Here is a 22,450-nt window from a genome sequence, read left to right as displayed (position 1 = left end):
TGATCGGTTTGGACATGGGGGCCATGAAGAGGAAGTTGACTTGCTTGAGATGAATTTCAAAGCACATTAATACAGAATTCAGTATTAAGCATTTTACTACAACTTTAACATTTTACTGCAACACAGCAAAAACATAGCATAACCAGACTGAAGAGAAATACAGCTCTTCACTGCTCTGTTATGATATAAAACAAGAATTAAAGTATTCAGCTCAGTGCAACCATGTCATTTTTGTCAAGCTCTAGGACTGATATTTGGATGCTTCTTCTTTCACTTTCCATTTTTTTCTCTTGCCACCGCTTTGACTGTGGGTAGAACCTTTGAAACCATGTTGATAAGATCCACAATTCTTTACTGCTCAGACCCCCAGTGACAGACCCCTATGGGCTAAATACAGACACAATAAGGTTTTTTTTTCTTTACCAGTGCAGTTATTTTTGATGAAGGGAAAAAGATGCTGACTTAAAAGAACAAAGCTCAAAGGAAAGGAAGTGTGTGATACAGCTCATTAAACAAACACCATGACTTAGTCATTTGACTTATTCTCCTTAACTGTCAAGTGCCTCATTTAGCATGATGCTGAGGTAATAGTAAGTCTCAGAGTTACCACTTTAAGGCTGATGCAAAACGTGGTGATTTCTGCCGTTTAATCTGCTCTTGTCTGCTAATAACCTGATTTTTAAGTGCGTTGCATTTATTTGATATGTAAAGAATGTGATCTATCAAAGCTGAAAATTCTGACAAACAGCCTTTTTGAACAGGAAACACATGAATAGGAATATAAGTCATAAGTCAAAATTCACTGTATGTACAGCAATAAGGTACGTCTTGTGCTTCTTTTACAAAACATGGTAGCACAGAGAAAGCTCTGTTTCTGTACACTTTCTCTGTGGCAGACATGGACATGTCATAACTCCTCTGGCAGCAGATTTAAATAAGTTCAAGGGGCCGTCTGCAAATCTTCTGAATGGATCTCTGATGATTTGTTTGACAGAGTTTATCACAGTTTGAGAAGTAGCTGAACATTCGACTGTGAAAATCTATGCTAGATGACGCTGTATGCTTCATAGGCTACATTGCTTTAAGGATAAGCAGTATTTCTGATGCATGTATTTAAAATACGCAAATTTCATAACAGTTGATAAAATGACATGTCAGAATACAAATATTCTGTATTTTGATGCCTTTATTTTTATATGTTGTCTTTTGTGTGAAAATACATTTCGACATATTTTTTCATTATCCCATTATTGCTTTCCTGTGTAGTTCAGAAGCACAGGCAGTTTTTGTTAATAAAAAGTTGAGTTGTTTGCAGGATTCTGGAAGCAATCGCAGGCTTGTTAAAGAAATACTTTGTCAGAAAATCCTAACAATGATGAAGAGCATAGCATCAGCTTCCAGCATCATTATAGGTAATGCTAGTCCTCCCTACCTCACTTTCCAGTCTTTTAAAAGCCTGTTCTTACAGTCCAGCCATGGTAGTGATCTGCGTTACCACCAGCAATTTTGTCAAAGAGCCCTTTAATGTTGGGAGTTGTGTTGATAAACTTTGCTTCGTAGCATAGAACACCATTGTTTATAGCTGATATAAGCCAAAAGGAGCACATGGAGAATGGATGCAGTGCTGATGTCTTGCAGTGGTATTTGTTGTAGTGTAGATTTCAAGACATAAATCTCTTTCCGCACTCAGCTGTTGTATGTCTCACTATGACTGTAATTTGATGCTCTCCTCTTGGCTTTCCCCTTGTGTTTGTACACCCAACATCAGTTCATATTTTTTTTAGATTTATTCCATGTTTATTTTCAGAGGCTGTTGCTTGAACAGTCACATCTGCCAGCCCTGCTGAAAATGCCAAGTTATGCATTTTGTTTTGACTCCTAAAGCCAGTGTCTGTGCATCCATCTGGCCAGTAATCTTGCTGGACCACTCCAAAAGCCGTGTGTGTTGCCTGGAGACCTCTGGGCTATGTCTGTATATGCATAGTTTGCTTCTTGTTGTGTATGCTTTGTTTTTTTGTCCTTGTTTTTTTTTGCTACGGGTTCTCAGTTAACCATTCATAGTGCCAGAATTTCAATACTGAAGTCAAAGTTTGTGTGTTTGTTATGCTCCATGTTTGTAAATATCCAAATATACAGCCTATTTTTGTTTTAACAGGACTGTAAAATGTGACAGGTTTGCTGGTATTATGTACTCATGATGTAAGGATGTATAATATAACACACTTTGCTACTGCAAAAGATGAATGCCTGAACTTGCATGTGTTGCCAAGCTTTATCTTATTAGCTTATACGAAGAATAAACCTCAATAACTTGTTCAACACAAAAACCTACCAATTTTCCTTGCCTATTTTTCGTGACATGTTTTCAAATATATTCCTCTGTGTGCTGCAGTGTTTTATCCTACTGATTTTTTTAAACTCTCAACACCAGTGCTATCATGTAAAAATCTTTTTGGGGGCTTTTTCCTTCTGTAGTTAACAGAATATCCATTCACTAACTCACTATGGATACTTGAATAGTCAGATTACTGAGAACGGACATTTGTAGTGCTGAATTTGGTTACCCTCCTTGAACAAAGATGAATGGATGGAGCTAGAGATCCTGAGACAATTAACTGGTCAACAACTGTCACAGGATCTGTCACAGCACTCCTCAGAACTGCTCCTAAGGTGATAGGTACCCTTATATGATGGGAAACAGAAACTGAGACACAACCAAGCCATACATAGTTCTGGTTTTGTATTGTGACATACTGCCCCATTATATTCTCAGATATCTTACTTATCTTGTATCATTCTCAAGCATTTACAAGCTTGATTTTGTCAAGCTTAGGTCCTCAGATTGGAGGATATGCCACAATGTCAATTAGTTTCTATCAGTCTAACTGTAACTGCTAGATATGATAGTCATCGGAGGCTAAGCCCTGGTCAGTTGGCCCTTGCAGTGGCACTGGAAACCCCTGCGTTATAAAATAAGCCTACTAATGACACTCACACAGTAAGAGCCACATCCTCTTCATCAGCACAGCACCTACAAACACATGGCCCTTCTGTAGCTTTCTATTTTTAGGCTTTGGCCAAGTACACAGTGGTGCATTGAAGCCTTTTACCCTTGAAATATGATGACTGTGGTGTTTAAGTGGACGTCTGCTGACATTGTGATACCCGGTTGACTGTGGCAGTGATTGTGTAGTAGGAGTGTGCTAAACTGGACCTTTGATGGTAGTAGAAGCTGGTCGTAAGCTTGAGGGAAACTGAGATTGTGGCATCAGGCTCAGGTTGCCTGGATTGTTATCTGATTTCCATGGTTTTATGATATGGAGATTAAACAGGATAGATGGCAAATTCAGAATGTGGCCAAAGAGAGTATTTTGATGATTATTTATTGCAATTAAGTAAAGGATTATAAGCTATTTAGACTCAGCATATATCAGAATTGGTCACACAATTGCCATGATCCATTAGCATGCAGGGGCTTGCTATTGGAGAGCTTATTGTGCTGTGTATTCCCTGTAGTTTGCAGGCCTGGGCTGATAAACTGCTGACTTCATCAGGTGTTTAAAGTCTTGGCTTTAAGCTTTTAAACCCTGGAGAATACCTTGATTCATGGTCTTTGCCCTGAACTAGAAGCAAAGCTAAAATTCGTGCTGGCCTGTTGTTGCTGATGTTTTGAGGTCTCGTAGTTAAGCATGATACTCATACCTTGACCGCTATTAGGATTATAGCTCTGAAAAGTGAGTTATAAGGGAAGGTTCTGGTTTTGCTTTTTGCTCTCTTAGATCTACCAGTGCTCTACCAGTGCTCAGAGTTCAGAAAGAGGCAAAGGAATGGCTCATGTCTATTATAGAGGCATGTGACCTGGTAAAACCCTGTTTTGTCTGTGGGGTTCCCACTGCTTACACTGAACTTATTCACTTTAATACTTAAATCATGGTTTCACTGTGTTTTGGTAGTAATTCTGCTCAAGAAACAAACCATTAGGGAGCATTTCTAAAGCAGTTATTTATGTAAAAAAAGGCTGCTTTGCTGACAGATTCTTGGGAGCAGTATTGTCTGGAAAAGATGACCTGATTTGAGCCGCACTGTTTCAACATCAGGCTGATCAGAGGTTGCAAGAGGTTAATCTATTGCAGAGCCCATGGAGCTGAAATAGGAGTGAAATCATATCAAAGCAACAAAGGCCCTTTGTCATGTATCATGGGGCACACACTGCCTTGCCTTTCCCTAAGTTAGCGTTATTAGTGAAGAGCATCTCACTCTTAATCACATTTATGGGCTACATTTACATAAATTACCCCAAAAGTCCTATACTTGAGAGGTACTGCAGATTTGTCAAAATGAGCCTAACAGCATTTAAGCAATCTTACAGAAGAGGTCTGAACATTTGTCTAAATTAGGCTAAACAAGCACTCTGAGCATATATGCTAATAAGCTAGCTGATTTAGAAACGTATGAGAAGAGATTGTGAAAGTCCAAGTGCTGATTCATCTCAGAAAGTTTCCAAATAGCCTTTTCCATTGAAGGCGTTTTTATTCATGAGTTGGTAGCCTTATTATCATATTGTTTACTGTCGTGTTAATACAGTCTCCTCGTCTTGGAGGTTTTGTTCACAGAGTCAGTTTAACTCTGAGTGGTTTTGCCTGCGGCTGAGCAGACCTGTACGTTCAAAGAAGATATACAGCACTGAGAGGCCACGTTTTGTTTGTTTAATTTCCTGTCAAAATGGCCATTCAGTAGTAGTTATTGTTTTCAGTGTCAGGAAAAAAGCAGGACATACGTTTAACAAAAAACTACACTGAATAATAACCTTAATAATTACAAATTTTTCAGTATTTAATTTTACAGTATTTAACGTGTCCACCCTTTACTCCAACTTCCATTCTTTTTGGAAGACTTGCTTTCAGTCTTTCAAAGAAATCTGCAGGAATATTTTTACACACCTCAAAGGTCAGTCTTAGAAGTTGGTTGCAATTAATCGCAATGATATATTGGGTAATGTTGAGGTCTGGACTTTGGGGTGGTCAGTCCATTGTTCTGAGAACACAAGCAACTTCTTTGTTTTGTAAATGTTCTTCTTTTTTGTCTATTTGCTTTTCTCAGTAACAGCTTCTTGACAGCTGCTCTTAACATCGAGCTGCCTTCTTAGGAAGGTCAACAGAAACACCTGAGGGCTTTTTCAGATCTGAAACAAAATGAAAGCTTTAAGTACTGTTTATCTGATGGAGACAGATTTGGTGGTCTACCAGAAGTCCCATTTTGTCTATTTCTCTGTATCTTTTTATCATTTTATTACTTTTATGCAAGTGGAATGTGGTATATCTAAAACATCTCCTAAAAATGAATAACTTTAACTTAATAGCCATTTTGACTGGAAATGAAATCAGTGAAGTATGAGCCGGGTCTCTGACTTTTGCACATTACTGTATATTGCAAAATTGGATTATATTAGTTCTATCATTTCAACAAGTAGATCATATTGGTTATATCATTTCAGTATTTGCATTTCTGTGATTTTTTTCCAAGGAGTGAGCTGTTTTCCATAATGTACGGTGCTCTTGAGTCCGTGCTGTATCTCATGATGGGTATTTTGTGTCAGTTGTAACTGCTTGTCTTTCAACTGCTGTTCAACAGGTTGTAAATGCAGTAAGGTCTTTTAACGTCTTTCATCAGCATGCCTTGGTTTTTTAACCACTATTTTCAGTTCTCACAACAGGGCTAAATGAGTTTCAGCCTGTGTGAGCTCTCTCAGGTAACCGCATCACAGCTGGTTCTCTCATACACTCCCACATTCATCAGTGACTTCAGTACATATCGTGTAGCTGGTCCACAGCCAGTCATATCAGTGAACTGGTGCAGTCGCCTTGTCTCAGTCTGCCATCTGTTTTTGCACTTTTTCCCTTTTTGAGCGTCCTGTCTCAGTGCTAATGTGTCTGAATGTGAATGCTTTTCTGTGTTGACGCAGTGTTTGTGTTTGTATCATATATCAGCAATATCAGAGGTCAAGCCGAAGAAGCTCGTGGAGATTGCGAAGACTCAGTTATGAAAGAGACTTAAGAAAGTCTTTGTGTTTGGAGTTGACAGACTGTGTCTAACGCATTTGACTTACACAATTAGTTTGTTTTTCTTTGCTCTCTGATTCCATAGCTTTGCTCATTCGTGAAATACAGGTCATGTGACAGATGACTTGATTGTAGGTGTACTTATGGCTGCTATAGAATATAATAGCATTCTTAGGCTATGTTCACATTTCACCCCGTTTTTTCCTCGACACCAACACTACAGTACCTTAAAAAATCATAAAAATATGATATAATAAAATAATCAGCAGTCCATTCTACTTTAATGAATGTATTCATCAAACAGTGCTTTCAAGCAACATTTTTATCATACAAATAACTCATAAAAATCATTTTTAAGTCTGGATAAACTTTCCTGTTCTGATGTGAGCCTTCACCTGTTTAATGCTGAAGCTTTATTTCTTTATATAGAATGATTCATACAGTCATATAAAAGGTGTGTTAGAGTCTATTTGATTTGAAAATCAAATAAAAAATAAAACATGTAATTTGACCAGGTGTTCCCAAATATTTGCATACTACTGTATGATATATTGAATACATAGCATAAAAAATCACCAAACAAACAAACACACACACACACACGTCATCTAAACTGCTTATCCTTCTGGGTCGCGGTGGGGTGCTGGAGCCTATCCCAGCTGTCATTGGGCAGACGGCAGGATACACCCTGGACAGGTCGCCAGTCCGTCGCAGGGCAGACAGACAGACAGACATACACATTCACACGCACACTACCAAACAAATAAATGGGAAATTTCATGAACTGAGCTGCACTTTCCTGATCTGATTGGCTGTTTTTGTCTGTTTAATTTTCTCATCTGTCATAAACACGGATAGTGGTTCAAGCATACCAGATTAAAAATGTTTCAGTGAAAGTTAGGAAGAAAAAGGTAAGGAGAAAGCTTTAGCAAGGGAAATGCAGTGTAAAATCTGTTAAGAGTGAAAGGCCTGTGAGAACTCCAACGTGATCTAAACCTGACCGTTCCAAGCTCTTTAACAGACTTCTGACTTTTGAGGACCCAGGTACACGAATCGCATAATCATTAGCCAACAGTGGATGATGAAGACAGTGATATGCAGATGGTGTGATATATAAATTGAATTCCGATTTCATTTTTGTCTCGGTATATCACATAAACAAGATGCTCAGATCTGATTTAAAAATATTTTGTGTTGTCACAGCAGATCTTCAACCACGTAATGTGTAATGTAAATGTTACCTCATACATGAATTCCAGGCTTTGGTTTCAAATGGTGAATGTTGTTTCTGCAGCTTCAGCGCTGGGTGGCCTGGCTGGAATGGAGGCTCTCTCCAGAGGGTTTGAACCAAAAGTGAACAGCAGCAGACGTTCCAAAAGACATTCACACCAAGACGAGATCTTCAACATCGAAGTCCTCCTGGGAGTGGACTGCTCAGTGGTTCAGTTCCATGGCCGAGAGCACATCCAGAAATACCTGCTGACACTTATGAACATAGTAAGTACTCCAAACCTTCACACATAGAAAAACTCTTATGTGTTTCTGAGCCGGTTTACTCTGAGCTACCTCATGGATCTCGAGCTGATTGGATTGTTATCTGATTGTAAAATTAGCGTAAATGCAACAAAGACATATCGCTATTTGATCACTCTCACAACTTCAGGAGGTGGTTTGAGGTGCAGCTGAGCTGTGTGTAAATGTATCTGTACTCCTCTGAGACGGAACTACTTTTTTAGTGAAAATCAATCATAGATGAAAAAAAAGCAACTGTATACCGTCACCTTTTGCTTCATAAGCATCATAAAAACTAGAACTGTTTCCTCCTTTTAGTTCTTATGAAATGCATAACTGCATAAAACAAAACTCTGGCACATCATCGTCTCAGACAGTTCTGGAAGACAGTTTCTTGGATTTGCATGTAGCTCCGATGTGTGTAGCAGCTTTGGTGCAAATCAGACTTCTTTCTGTGTAAAAGCAATGCGTTTTCGTAACCAGGTGTACATGGACTATGGATCTGGACATCCTGGATGCCTGAAATGACAAGTATCAATAGGCTCAAAGTTGCTCTTCTCAGATCTGTTTTCAAGCAAAATCCTTCATCTTCATGACTTGCTGTTTTCTGCCACCTCTGAATTTCACTCTGGAAGGGAATATATCAGTGCAGGAGTTCTAGAATTATCTTTCACACCTGCTGGTCTAGAAGACTGCCAGGGCAAGTTTTAACAAGCTACTGTAGCAATTGAAAACTAGCTAGAACATCTTATGCTGTTTAATCTGCCACATGATGTTATAGGGTTTCAAGATTGACAAAGTATCTAGCATTGAACTTGGCCTCTGTGTAACCTGAGGTGAATGTGGGGGATCAGCTGGAGTGTGACAGTGTTTTTTTGCAGCTCTCAGAATGAGAGAGCACGTTGTCAAATGTCCATCCATCTCCCTGACAGCTGCTCACACAGTGGAAATTCCGTCCACGTCCCTAACAAGGTTTTTTACCTGAAGGATTGATGTGCCTTTGGATCTATGGGCAAGACTGGACTTGCAATGAACTATCTATGCATTCGGTTAAACTAGGAGGTAGTCTACATTTCCAGGCTATTCTGGTGAAACCGTTTTTTTTTCTAGCTTTGCACAACCTCAGGTCCTGTTCACAGCATTCTGCATTGGCCCATCAGCCCTGTTCACCTCCAAAAACCTGACATTTAGCCCTTTTTACTAATCCTTGTATGTTCTTCTGTGTTCTACCTTTCTTCTCAGTCCATCGTTAGTCTCGTCTCTGCTTAGAATGCCTCATTTTTCTTCGATTTTTGTTTATTTCCTGCCATCTCTCCATCCAAAAACCCTGCACTCTTAAATATAAAGGTGCTAAAAGGGATTCTATAGAGGAAGGTCACAGAGGAAACACTTTTGGTTACCTCCAGATCTACTTCATTTTTAAATGTGTACATTTAGTCCCTTTTTCACTCTTTCTTCTTTTTCCCCATCCTTCCTTCCTTCTCAGTCCATTCTTTGTCTAGTCTGGGGCGCGCGTGCCTCATTTTTGTTTGTGCTGCTGTTTGGTTGCCTAGCAGAAGACAAGCTCCGGTGGAAGACCTTGGTGCATTATTAATTTGATCCTAATGATTTTCTGGCACTTTGGCCTCCCGCTCGTCAATTAGCTTACCTGCTCGGCAGCACGCTGGGAGCTGGACTAATAGAACACGGGCAGGGTCCAACAGAGGGCCAGACACAGACCTGCTCTAATGAGGGGCCTATGCTCTGGTTGTTAACACTGTGTGTGTGTGTGTGTGTCCACGTCAGAGACAGACAGCGTGAGAGGACGAACAGAGGAAAAATCAGCAGTAATGAGAGGAAGCGTGGAACGTTGCTGATAATTTTCACTTATATGTTAGGTTAAGAAGCTGTTACACAGCCTGCAGGGTGTGTGTGTGTGTGTGTGTGTGTGTGTGTGTGTGTGTATGTGTGTGTGTGTGTGTATGAAAGAGAGCGAGAGACAATAGCAGGCCAGTAATGGATGGCCTTACAGTCCAGACGGAGGTCAGCAGGTTTTTCTCATGGACATCTCGTCTCGTTCTCAAGGTTGCCAGGCAACTTTAATGAGTGAGTAACTAAGGTGATAAACAGGAAAGAGTGATCCTCCTCCTTATAAGATTCATCATCACCCGCTAATCGCCACAGTCGCAACCCAATACCTCTCTGTTTGCTCTAATGAGGGCTAGCACTAATTATAGCATTCAACTGACTAATTTAGTCCAATTTGCAATAGGGCTGAGCAATATTGCTGAAGAGTCACGTTGCAGTATTTTTTTCTGATAAACGTTAAAAGATAAATTACATATTTATGATTGTATTGCTCGATGTTGAGATTACAGTATACACTGTAAGGCCAAAAGTATGTGGACACCCCTCCTAATCATTGAGTTCATGTGTTTCAGACACAGCCATTGCTAACAGGTGTATAAATTCAAGCACATAGCCCTGCAATCTCCATAGACAAGCACTGGTGGTAGAATGTGTCATACTAATGAGCTCAGTGACTTTAAACGTGGTACTTTCATAGGATACCACCTTTGCCACAAATCAAGCTTGTAAAATTTCTACCCTGCTAGATCTGCCCTGGGCCAACTGTAAGTGCTAATATTGTGAAATGGAGGCATCCAGGAGCAACAACAGTTCAGTCACGAAGCAGCAGACCATGTAAACCCACTGAAGCATGTAGCATGTAAAAAAGAGAATGCACCTCTGTACTGTTTATCTGCGAATTTAACATATCGGGGAAAAAACATAAACATTAAATGTGGCCTGTGCAAAAGTTATGGAACATATTATATTTTATGTTTTTTTTTCCAATATGTGGAACCCAGCAGATAAACAGAAATTGTGCACTAAAATTGGCAGAAAAATGCTGTGTTTGCGTTGGTTTTCTGTAGAAGATTTGTTAACTTATTTTCGCTTCGAGAATCAACTAAATTCTGCCATGACATGTTAATGACATTGTTGTGTCAATGTTATGTAACAGAGATCAAGTAAAGTGTTAGTTTTCTTATAACAGCAATGTTATGTTTGTTGGATTATGCGAACGTCTTGATTCATCTCACCATCCACAGAACATTTGTGATCTGTCAGGATGGTTACTGCACAAAATAAAACATTCAGTGATTAGTTAGAAGCTCATTTCCACCTCTCATTCTTCCCATGTATCACTATTGCGATGGCTGATGGCGCAATTATGATTAGCAATATATTGTGCCGCCCCAACTCAACTTTCTTCCTATAGCCGCCTAATTTCATCTAAAAAAGGCTACTATTTGCCATCACTGTTATGTAGGTGAAATTAATTGCTCCTATATAGCTCCAAGGAGGAGTCAGTTAACCTCAGCTTGATTCTCAGGGACATGGATGCACCGTGTTGCATTATTCTACTCTGCGATCTCCTCTTTTTTTCCTTCTTTCTTCTGTCAATCTGTCTCTTTTTTCGCTCTGTCCGCTCCCCCCAATCGCACAAGGATTCTTAAACAGCCTCTGGTTGAACTGCCATCCATCTGTCAGTCTACGTGTGTGTGTGTGTTTGTGTGTGTGTGTGTGTGTGCGTGTGTGTGTCATAGGACTTCATTAGTTTTCTCTCACACTCACACACTCATGCACACACACCAGGCATTTTGGCAGGGGTCCTGCTCCCTTTCTCAGGTTTCTCCCCATCATGGGCTATGTAAATGGGGAATGAGACAGGGTCAGGTGTGAGCGGGACGGAAATGATATCTCTCCTACAGGCACACGTACACAGAGGACTGTGCACAGATGGCTGTCTTGAGACCCCAAGAGGGGTGCTGCCTGTTAGCCTGTCACAGGGGGGTTGTAATTATATGTATGTTTTCGAATCGGTTATCATACGTAGAGACTTCTCATGTTTCATTCCATTATGGCTCTTTTGATTTACATTATACTGGTATAGAATACGTACATTCACACATATCCATGCACATGCCTTAAAGCCTAGAGTCTTAGTTTCACTTTTACTAAATGTAATCTAGTTTTGCGGCAATAGCGCATCAGTATTAGTGCCAATACTAGCACCATCGTTCCACAATACTGGCATGATACAATGAAGCAATTTCTGATGCACCCTTGCACTACTGAGTGATGCATGAAGCAAGGATCACGTCAGCGGTGTGGGATTATTTCATATTTGAGACATGCAGTAGTGAAAAAATTGCAATATCAGCAGTATTCCCAGGCGAAGGCACTAGTAGCGTATGACATATTGGTTGAAATTCTTCCTAAAGTATTGGTTTCACTGTTATACCACAAGAAAGCCAGATAACACAACACAGAAACGGTGCAAAACATAATTCCTTTTACCTGAATGGATCAGTCAGGCATTCCCTCATCTCCTGCAATGTAGTCAGACAGTCTGAGTTAACGTTAGTCCCGGTGTGAACATTAGAGATACATGGAAGGAACAGCCAGTCTCTTGGGGTAATGATAGTCTTTAGCCTAGGGCTAGCCTTTAGCATAGCAGTTTACTTGCTGCCTATGTGTCCCTTGTCACTGATTGTGATATGCCTCTGGTTTTCTTAAGCAAAAAACCTTCTTGTTTCCACACTCATTGTCCATTTCATCAGTTACTGTAGGTGCACTTTATAGTTCTACAATTACAGACTGTAGTCCATCTATTTCTCTGCATACTTTGTTAGCCCCCTTTTACCCTTTTCTTCAATGGTGAGGACCCCCACAGGACCACCACAAAACAGGTATTATTTGCGTGGTGGTGGTGTGTTAGTGTATGTTGCGCTGGTATGAGTGGATCAGACATAGAAGTGCTGCTGGAGTTTTTAAACACTGTGTCCACTGTGGATTAAAAGAATGAACAATTGATGTATTTCCCCTAATCCCAAATGTTTTTAAACACTCCTTAGCCTTGTAGCTCCAATGCAATTCCTAGTTAATCAGCTATGCTTGGGAAAAGGGGGGAAAATTTGTGACTTTCTGTTGAACTAAGGCTGTCTATAACTTTGCCCACAGGTGAATGAGATCTATCAGGATGGTTCACTGGGCGCTCATATCAACGTAGTATTGGTGCGAATCATGATGCTTTGCTCTCCCAAGGTAACACCGCTTTAAAAATGTGGTCAGCTTTTTACAGTATCTTCACAATACATGTGCAGTCATTTCCTGTAGTGAAGAAAGGTTTTTGATGTAAATAAGAAAGTGACATACATCATAGGCCACTATCAAGTTCAGCAGTTACATATAAGGATTTGCTCAAGTGCACAAGCCAACTGGGGAAGAGTTGAAAAGTTTTTAGGACTAGTGTGGGTTTAGCAGTTATAGCCATTCTTACCCCTTCATTTGCATGAAATCTAAATTAATTGGCTCATAATTCATACAAAATTCTTGTGAGGTCGTTGTCAGTAATGTCTGCATAGAGGTGAGCAATATGGCAAAAATATAATATTGCGATACTTCAAGAAATTTTCATGTTAAACGATATGACACAGCGTTTATTTTGTCAGACATCTGATCAGTTGGAACAGAGAAAAAAGAACTAGTAGTACTACATATTGAAAAACATTGTCAAAAATTCTAAATGCAATATTTATTCAATATTTTGCATTCTGTGTTGCACTAAATCCAGTTAAATGGCACTATTTTTGCTCTCTTTATAATGAAACATGCAATAGGTTAGTGTTCTAAGTACTGACGATGTCCACAATATGTTCAGAAAAGCAAATTATATTGTACTGTGACATAATTTATCACAGTAACGATGTATATTGTCATATTGCCCAGCTCCCCAAGTGTGGTGAATGTAATGCTGTGGTGCTAATCCAGGTTATCCAGGTAATCCAGGATATGTTTTCATCTCTTGTTTTGTAAGTCTATAGGTCTGATCGAGCTGGGCAACCCTTCTCAGAGTCTGGAGAATGTTTGTCGATGGGCCTTCCTGCAGCAGAAAGAGGATGAGAATGACGCAGAGTACCACGATCACGCTATCTTCCTCACAAGACGAGAGTTTGGGCCTACTGGCATGCAGGGTACAGCACTGTTTAATGTAGAACACACAGCCTAACAGTATAACTGTATAATATGCATATTGTTGCTATAATAACAAAACCTTGTACCTTGTTATCATTCCAGGTAATTTTAAACCATTTCTATTGGTCAGTACAATGTTCCTACAACATAAAGGGTAAAACTGTGTAAAAAGTAAAAACATTAGGACTCATCAGGTTTTGATATGATGGTGATGTAAATATAGTTGTTATAGATATAGAGTTTGGGTGCTTTTGGTCACATTATATGTTTTCTTCATTTTCTAAGCGAAAAAAAAAATCTGTACGGTGAAAACACTTCTGCACATTTGAATGAACAATTACCATTTATTTGCTGAATTTAAAAAATAAAACAATAGTTATGGTACATTTTAATATTTAGTGCTTTATTTTTTCCAAATCAATAGAAATTGTGCACTAGAATTTGTAGAAAAAAGTACGTATTTGATCTGGCAGGCCCAAAGTTGTATTACACACTTCTATAACCTAGGAATAGCTCGATTAGTTTGCATTGAAGTCCCTGTGGTTACTGAATAATAAGCCTTTGTATTAACAGATTAGTGTACTCCAACTCATTCTCACTTAGAAAATCAGCAGTACGTAATTTCACTGGGTTTGTTCAGACCTTTGCGTACATCTGTATGTAGTGAATACTTTCCTCACTGTCTGTTTTCGTGTTTTTTTCTCTCCAACTGTTTTGTCTGTTTTGTGTGCTTGTGTTGTCTGTGTCTGCGTGTGTGTATGTGTAGGTTATGCTCCAGTGACTGGCATGTGTCACCCTGTGAGAAGCTGCACTCTGAATCATGAGGATGGTTTCTCCTCTGCCTTTGTGGTGGCTCATGAGACAGGACATGTGTGAGAAACGCTAAATCCCAGCCGACCGCCCACACATATAACTCGCACTTTAAAGCCATTCTTTTTACCATGAAGCTGCAGACAACATAACAGCATGCCACTTAGACTGTTTCGTGCTTGTGAGCTCAGGAAAGCTCCTGGAGATGCAAATATTTCTGCAAATATGCAAGTATTATATAAAGCATGGAGATCAGTCTGTGGTAAACTGTCAACATCAGCTGGTGAATTTAAAGTCAAAAATGAAATGCACACAGTTTTCTCCTCGCACCACGTATAGACAATCAGCCAAGACATGTTTTGCATAGAGGTGGCACAATACCACTTTTTCTATTTCAGTACTAATTCTAAACTTTGAGTATAAGCTGATACAATATGAAATTTCTTTACGTGTAATTATTTCATATAATATTTATATACTATGCTCAGAATTACTACCCCACCCTTACTCTTATCATGTGACATTATCAGGTGGTTACTGATGTTATAACATGACTGGGTTTAACATTTGCAAGATTGCCTGGGACAAGTAAAATGCTAATTTGTGTCAGCAGAATTTTACTTGTCTGTTCAGCCAAACTGAAGTTTTGACTTTTCTGCAGAAAACCGATTTGGTGAGCCACATACTTGATGCTACATTCTTTCTCTTACATATCCAAACACCCCCTGTCCATGGAAAAAATGGTGTAATCCAGTTGAAATCTAGCCACTTGTAGCTTATTGACATGATTCACATTTTGCACCAAAAAAACAAAAAAGATAAAACAACAGCAATAATAATAATAATAATAATAATAATAATAATAATAATAATAATGGCTTAAGAATACATTGATTTCCCTGAAGAAATGTGCATGTGTGCTTATTAAAATGTGAAAAATGTTTTTAAAAGCTAAAATTTGTTTGTGACAGTATAAATTCTCAGAGCAGTAAACTTTTGGTCCACTTGCCCAACTGGACAAGTTGGGGAAAAAGTTCATGTTGAACCCTGCGTGATTTGCTTTACTTCACTTTGCTTTTTCTCGATCAGATTTGTTTTATTTTTTCAGCTTTTTTTCCTGATATGCGCCTGATACTGATACCTATTATCATATCGGCGCCATCTCTAGTTTGTTGCCTGAAGTCTACGTTTTAGTTTTAAATGGCAGCTATGAGGCTGATGTCGCTAAGAATTAATGGAAGCTTACACATATTGCAATTAGCACTGTGCAAACTGACTAAATTTTCATGCACTTGCCTCAGACTTCCACATCTCAAACAGACGTGCTTGTGTGTCTTCTGACACTGTATGACACTGTAATCTATAAAAATAGTTAAAAATGTGGACAAAATGGTAGCTTAAAAACCTACTATTACCGTTTTTAGCTATGCAATGAGGTTTTGTCCATTTTTGAGATTACCCAAGGTAGTTTGAGGCAAATGTGTGAGGATTTAGGCATGCAGTTCTTTTTTTAGAAAATTGGGATTAGATTTTTTCATCAAACTCTTTTTATGTGTTGTGTAATGGTCAGGTTAGGGATGGAGCACGATGGCCAGGGCAACGAGTGTGGTGACGAGGTCCCGATGGGCAGCATCATGGCTCCTCTTGTACAGGCGGCTTTCCACCGCTTCCACTGGTCCCGCTGCAGCCACCAGGAGCTCAGCAGATATCTCAAGTAAGCTGACCTCCATTCACCCCCACCGAGTCCAAACTGCACTGCCATTAGTTTACAGCTCTGAGCAAAATACTCAGGTGTCAGCATTATGGTTAAAGCTTAAGTGGAGTTTTACAAAGTAACTATTAAGTTTTATGAAGCCACAAAGCAGGTGGCGTGTCTGAGTACATGGGTGGGGATAGAGAAAACGCCAATAAAAAAGACTTATCACCTTCTCTTATGAGGATTTATGAAAGAAAGTTTGACCAGAAAGCAAGTGCTTTGACGTTGAGTAATTTATTGACTCTTGTATTGCATTATAGATGTCTAAAGTTGTTAATGTTGTATTGCTGTACAGTCAAGCTATGTATTTAAATGTCATTACATAATGGCTCAATTACACAGTTAGTTACATATATATTTTATTGTTATTCTGTACTGATAGGCTTGAGTCTGTACTTATATCTTTTTGCCCTTTTTTCTCATATCTTTTTTCCTGTCAAAAAATGGCAAAACATGGCATAAACGTAAATAATGATTTTTCTTTCTGTGAAGCAAGATTCATAATTACAATCAAAATAAAACATCTTTTTTACTTACAAACATAAATGTGGTATCAACTGAAAATTCAGAATTCACACTACTACTAAGTGTCACATATTGCAAGTGATAAGGCTGGATGTGAGCATAAACAAGTTTTATTGATGAAAATGAACAAAAACAAACACTGAGAAGGATACAGAAGAACATACTACATGACTTTTACACAAAACTAACAAAGGGGAAATCAAACACAGGCTAGACACACGACTAGAAAAGCCAAGACTGAAATAAAGGTTTAGACCTACACAGTGGGCAACACCTGGGAGAAGGAGGAGAAAGGAACAACACACAGGTGGGAACATTGATGGGAATGTGGAAACGGGACACAGACAAGGACTGAAACAGAAATACACAGATGCACATGGCAGAAAAACACACGGCATTGACACGGGCAGAAACAGGCATACATTGGGGAACACAGGGGAATCTCTGACAGTAAGAAAATATTTAATGTAAAAATAGCCATTCAACCCTTGACGGTTAACAAAAATGTGGCTTTTATGCTGTTTAATCTACTTTTTCTATTAATGATATGTTGTAAAGAACATGATCTAACAAGCCAAAAACTAATTTTTATTAAGTTCTCACAAACAATCTTTTTGGACAGGCAGATTTATAAGTCACACATCAGTCATGTTTTATCGTTAAATCAATATTAAGTACTTACCTATTCGAATTGTGCTTTAAATGTGCTTGCAAGTTTGCACTAAAAACATCTTAGTCCAACTCACAATGAAGGAAGCCTGATGCATCTTTCATACAGTGATAGAAAACATGGTATCACACAGAAATCTCAGATTCAGTATGAAGATGCAGCAATCTGCCGTAACTCCTCTGATAGCAGAGGTAAATGATTTAATGATTCATCAGAGTGTTTGCATGTATCACAGTTGGCACATTTTGTAAATGTATCACGGATGAGACGTTCGCTTTGTTATGGTTTAAGGCATATATGGCATGTGAAACCTATCTTGGGGGTCTGTTCTTCCTTTATAAAGCCCAAATTAAAGCTATGTTTCCTGCAGCACCTACGACTGTCTTCGTGATGACCCCTTTGACCATGAGTGGCCGTCCCTGCCGCAGCTGCCAGGCCTGCATTACTCCATGAATGAGCAGTGCCGTTTTGATTTTGGCATGGGCTACATGATGTGCACGGCGGTGAGTGAGACACATCACACTGACATCAACAGCCAGAACACACCGTGATCTGCAGACTTTAACCCACTCAACTCTCCCCATCTCATTCTGTTACAACCACCTTTTAATATTCACTCATACGTGCAGTTGCGCTGTATTGTGGCAGCATCATGTAACTGGCCATTTCACATCTCTTGACGGATGTACAGTTGCAGTCAAAAGTAAGTTTCTAATCATAAATACAATTTGATCTAAAGGCCTATGCATTCATTCTAAGATGAATATAAATAGAGAAGTTGTTGGTTATGTATTCAATTATTTCCCCAAAAATTAAATAAATAAAATAATTGTATGCAGATGTTTGGGCACACCTGGTCAAATTATATCCCTCAAAACGAGCTCTTTGTTAGAAAAAGCTTCCCAGCAAGCTTCTCATTATTCTAAAATATGAAAACATATCAAAAATAAAAAAAAAAAATCTATGAGTAAATGTGTCTAAACTTTTGACTGGAACTGTATTACAGCAGTATGTTCCACAGCTCATTACTAAATTCCAATCTAAAAGTGGAGTTTGCCTTAAAGGAATACTTCACCAAAAAATGCTGTTGTTGCTAACAATGAACGGCTGTTTGAGTCATTTCTGGCTTTATTTTTTGTGTGCTTGATTCATTGTTAGTAATTCTAGCACTTTTTGAGTGAAGTATTCGTTTGAGGCTTCTTGGTAAAGTGGAGATTTTGGTGGAACACTTGACTTCACTGTCTTATCGAACTGTCTTCATAGCTGCAAAAGGTGGCACGCACAGCGAAGCAGGTAAGGGGTCAGCCTTTGATCAGAGAGGTGTCCCTCATGTGTATGGCACCTTCTTCTAGTACTCGTCATGTTTTCTGGTATTCATGATCATTCCTTTGACTCTTTCTATGTTCTCCATGTGAAGTAATTGTGCTTCATATGTATCAACTGAAATAGCCGTATATTGATGTTAGCATACAGCGTTATTCCCCTCTGTCCACCATCCTTCAGTACTTCAGTAAGATATACACAAACACAGGACTTCAAAAACTGACAAAGTGACTCCTTACTAGCCTTACATAAAGGTGTAATCTTCGTTTTGAAACAGTCAGTCTTTCAGCCGGCTGAAGGTAATCCTCCTCCTCCCCCTGTGATTGAATGTGAAACGTGGGTGTAAACTTGCCTTGCCTTCGGTTTGCATGGAAATTTCTGTTTTCTTCTTTACTGGTGATACTGTAGCCTTGGCCTCTGTGAGCTGCCATGTGTGAATGCGAGCATGACTGTTTCTTTTAGTACAGCACCTACGACCCCTGCAAGCAGCTGTGGTGCAGCCACCCGGAGAACCCTTTCTTCTGCAAGACCAAGAAAGGCCCTCCTATCGATGGCACCAAGTGTGCCACAGGAAAGGTACGAATCACAGCAATAAAATAGAAAACCCACTAAACTTCTTGTTCTTCAGCTGTACCTTTACTAGTGCCCATCAAATGTTTGGGGACACCTAGCTTTTCAAAGCGTTGTCAAGTGTTCTTTGTCAGTTTACAGTAACCTAATATATTGAATCGGAATCTGTATCAATCTGACCATTTGTTCCTTGCAAAAACTGCAAAAAATAAAAGAATCAACTGACAAAAGCACTATTTTCAGAACAGGGCCATACTCCACCTTTATCCCTTGATGTGACGTCAGCATTCATCAGCACTCAAAACACATTGGAACCATTAGAAAACGGTCAGATCATTATTTAGGCAAAACCTGCTCTTCATACCAAGAAAGACACCTTGATGATACTTTGATATCTTACAAAATATATTCAAAGTAAATACATAAATAACCGAATGTTATTTAAGAATTATGATTCAAGCCAGAACCTGGTAAAATAATGTCTTTGTACTCAGGCAAGTTATTCATAACCATTTCATATAATACCTTTCTGTGAGGTAGTTTATAGAGGCATCAAATTCTTCAGACATCTGGTTCATGTCACCCCCGTTATGAACGACTCCTACGTACGATTCTCTAGAACAAGGCATTTTACATTAAACCATTCTGAATGAATTTGATGACATCATAACGATTGACATATGCAGACTTCATAAAAAAGCAGTGGGATTCCCCTTTAACTAAACATTTGCAGGTATTTTTCATATGTAACTGAAACCTAACAGTGACAGTCAAACATTACTATTTCGAAAAGCAACCTGTCCCCACACTTTAGACGAGCAGAAGATGTAGTTTCATAAGCTTACAATACTTATGTGTAATATGCAAACCAATAGGAGTGTACGTCTCTCTCTCTCTCTCTCTGTCTGTCCCTCGTTCTCTTTCTTGCTCCTGCAGCACTGCTTTAAGGGTCACTGTATCAAGCTGTCACCAGACATTCTGAGGCAGGATGGCCACTGGGGCCAGTGGACTGAGTTTGGCTCCTGCTCGCGCACCTGCGGAGGAGGTGTCCGCTTCCGCACCCGCCAGTGTGACAACCCCATGTGAGCCTTAGTGGACTCTTCCATACTGTCACCTGCTTTTGCACTCAGCCTGCACAAAGAAGCACTGAGGAGTTGTTGGCGCAGCTTACTCTACACTCAACGCTGTGTATTCTAACTAAAATAGAGGAAAGTCTGGGAAGTTGGTATCCCACTTAAACCTAAGGGCTAGAAAATGGAGCCACAGTTTGATTCCTCACTCTCACAACTACATAAAGCACAAATTTGTTTGGTAGTAGTTACAGAATAATTCATAGTAGTTAGGGAATAATAAATCGTAATAACAAAATAAATAGCCTAAAGAGACATGAGGTCATACTTTTGATACACATAGGATGGAGCAGTTAGATTAAACATTACTGACTTAAAACTTTGAAGACGTTTAGGTTTCAGCTTCAAACTACTAATTTAGAAATATAGAAACTGCTAGTTACTTACACCTACACAATGAATAGTGTAAACAATTAGTACCTAAGTGTAGCCAAGCTACACCAAGGTTTTAGGAATATTTTTAGTAAATGAGCATGTTTTAATGCCACACTGTGGGCAGGTGTTGATAACTTGGAATTGCTACATATACTTGAATGCAAATGTCACCAAATTTGATATCTTGTGAAAAGAAGTATACAGACCCTTCTCAGCAAACTGTATTAAAAATAACGTGTGTAACTGTTAATACACAGTTCCTGCTGTCCAAACCTTTGCACAAATAACATTTTTGTATTTTCAAGTTAATCTAATATAAAGTAATTGTGCATATGCAATTCCAAAACAGTGCTATTTTTAGAGCCCTTTAGAGGTTGTTTTTTCTTTTCACTTAAAAAATCAACAAAATGTATCATTTGGCCAGGGGTGCCCAAATGTTTGCATACTATTGTATTTAAGCTAGCAAAGTTGAACTGTTCATTGTGCATTTTGACTAGGAATGGATGATATGGCAAAATATATCACGATAATTGAAGACATTTTCACAATATACGATACATAGATCACAGTAGTACATTTTCTGTAGGTTGATAAGGTCGCAAATCCTTCGTATTGAGACATTTGAGAAAAATACAATAAAAACTTTTGATCCAACAATTTCCATACTGCAAAATAGTAAATCTAGTGAAACAGGAATAATTGTGCTCTTTTTTTTGTGTAACATGTGGGTGTTTAGTGTTCCTTAGTTACTGACGATGTCCACGATATGCTCAGAAAAGCACATTGTCAAGTAGTGTGTTGCGATAATGCTAAATATCTTCATATTGTCATATCATTGTGACTGAAATAGAGGGAAATTTGGATTAGATTGTTGGCAAGAGGTACGACACAGCAAGAGTTGATCAAAATGCTGTTATGGTAAGATCTAAAATAGACATTACTAGTTAGCCATACCTACACAATGAATCATGTAGCTTTCACAGGTTAGAGAGAGTAGAGAAGCTCCAACCTTACTAGTTTAGAGATGTACAAACTGCTAGCACCTACCAACGTATAGCTTGGGTAGCCAGGGTAGATGTAACCAATAATTTCTACATCTCTAAACTAGCAAAACAGCTTTCTATTGTAATATCTTGAGTTAATGCAAAGTGGAAAGTAAACAGACCCATTAATTAAAGACATTTTTGAAAGCTAAGTGAAGCAGTTTGGAGCAGTTTATGCTCACTACTCAATGTGTGTCATGAGTAGGTGTCAGTCTTTTGGTAAAAGTTGTGATGAAGATATGAAGGATCAAAGGTTAATGGACTAAATCCTTAAAAACATTGCTGGGTCAGTGGCTGCCAGTTAGCAACACCTATTTACATTACAGACTCTTTGACAGCCTGGCACTTTATACATGTCACCTCTCCCTGACCTGTTTTAAAATTCTCCCTTCACTCTTTCAGCCCTGCCAACGGTGGGCGCACCTGCTATGGAAACAACTATGAGTTCCAGCTGTGTAACACTGATGAGTGTGCCAAGGCCCTGGCGGACTTCAGAGAGGAGCAGTGCAAGATGTGGGACCCACACTTTGAGCACCAGGGGGCCAAGCACCACTGGCTGCCTTATGAGCATCCTGACCGTGAGTCGTTATAAAAATAAACTCATATGTTTTCCTTACATTACACTACATTCTGAAGTAATAAACTGCCTATTAAAT

The 22,450-nt window shown here is 39.0% G+C and overlaps 1 protein-coding gene across 1 annotated transcript in view; it reads left to right on the top strand.

The window, feature by feature from the left end:
- adamts2 (ADAM metallopeptidase with thrombospondin type 1 motif, 2) overlaps window positions 1–22,450 on the top strand; it is an 84,271-nt gene that overhangs the window by 41,276 nt on the left and 20,545 nt on the right. The window contains exons 4-12 of the mRNA XM_036588047.1: window positions 7,354–7,556; window positions 12,579–12,662; window positions 13,435–13,591; window positions 14,359–14,464; window positions 15,973–16,116; window positions 17,724–17,856; window positions 19,139–19,252; window positions 20,183–20,328; window positions 22,197–22,372. Coding sequence (XP_036443940.1) covers window positions 7,354–7,556; window positions 12,579–12,662; window positions 13,435–13,591; window positions 14,359–14,464; window positions 15,973–16,116; window positions 17,724–17,856; window positions 19,139–19,252; window positions 20,183–20,328; window positions 22,197–22,372 — 1,263 coding nt within the window. The remainder of the gene's footprint in view (window positions 1–7,353; window positions 7,557–12,578; window positions 12,663–13,434; window positions 13,592–14,358; window positions 14,465–15,972; window positions 16,117–17,723; window positions 17,857–19,138; window positions 19,253–20,182; window positions 20,329–22,196; window positions 22,373–22,450) is intronic.

Source organism: Colossoma macropomum, unplaced genomic scaffold (assembly GCF_904425465.1).
Source record: "Colossoma macropomum unplaced genomic scaffold, Colossoma_macropomum, whole genome shotgun sequence".
NCBI classification, from domain to species: domain Eukaryota; kingdom Metazoa; phylum Chordata; class Actinopteri; order Characiformes; family Serrasalmidae; genus Colossoma; species Colossoma macropomum.
This window is presented reverse-complemented; position numbering and strand designations above follow the sequence as displayed.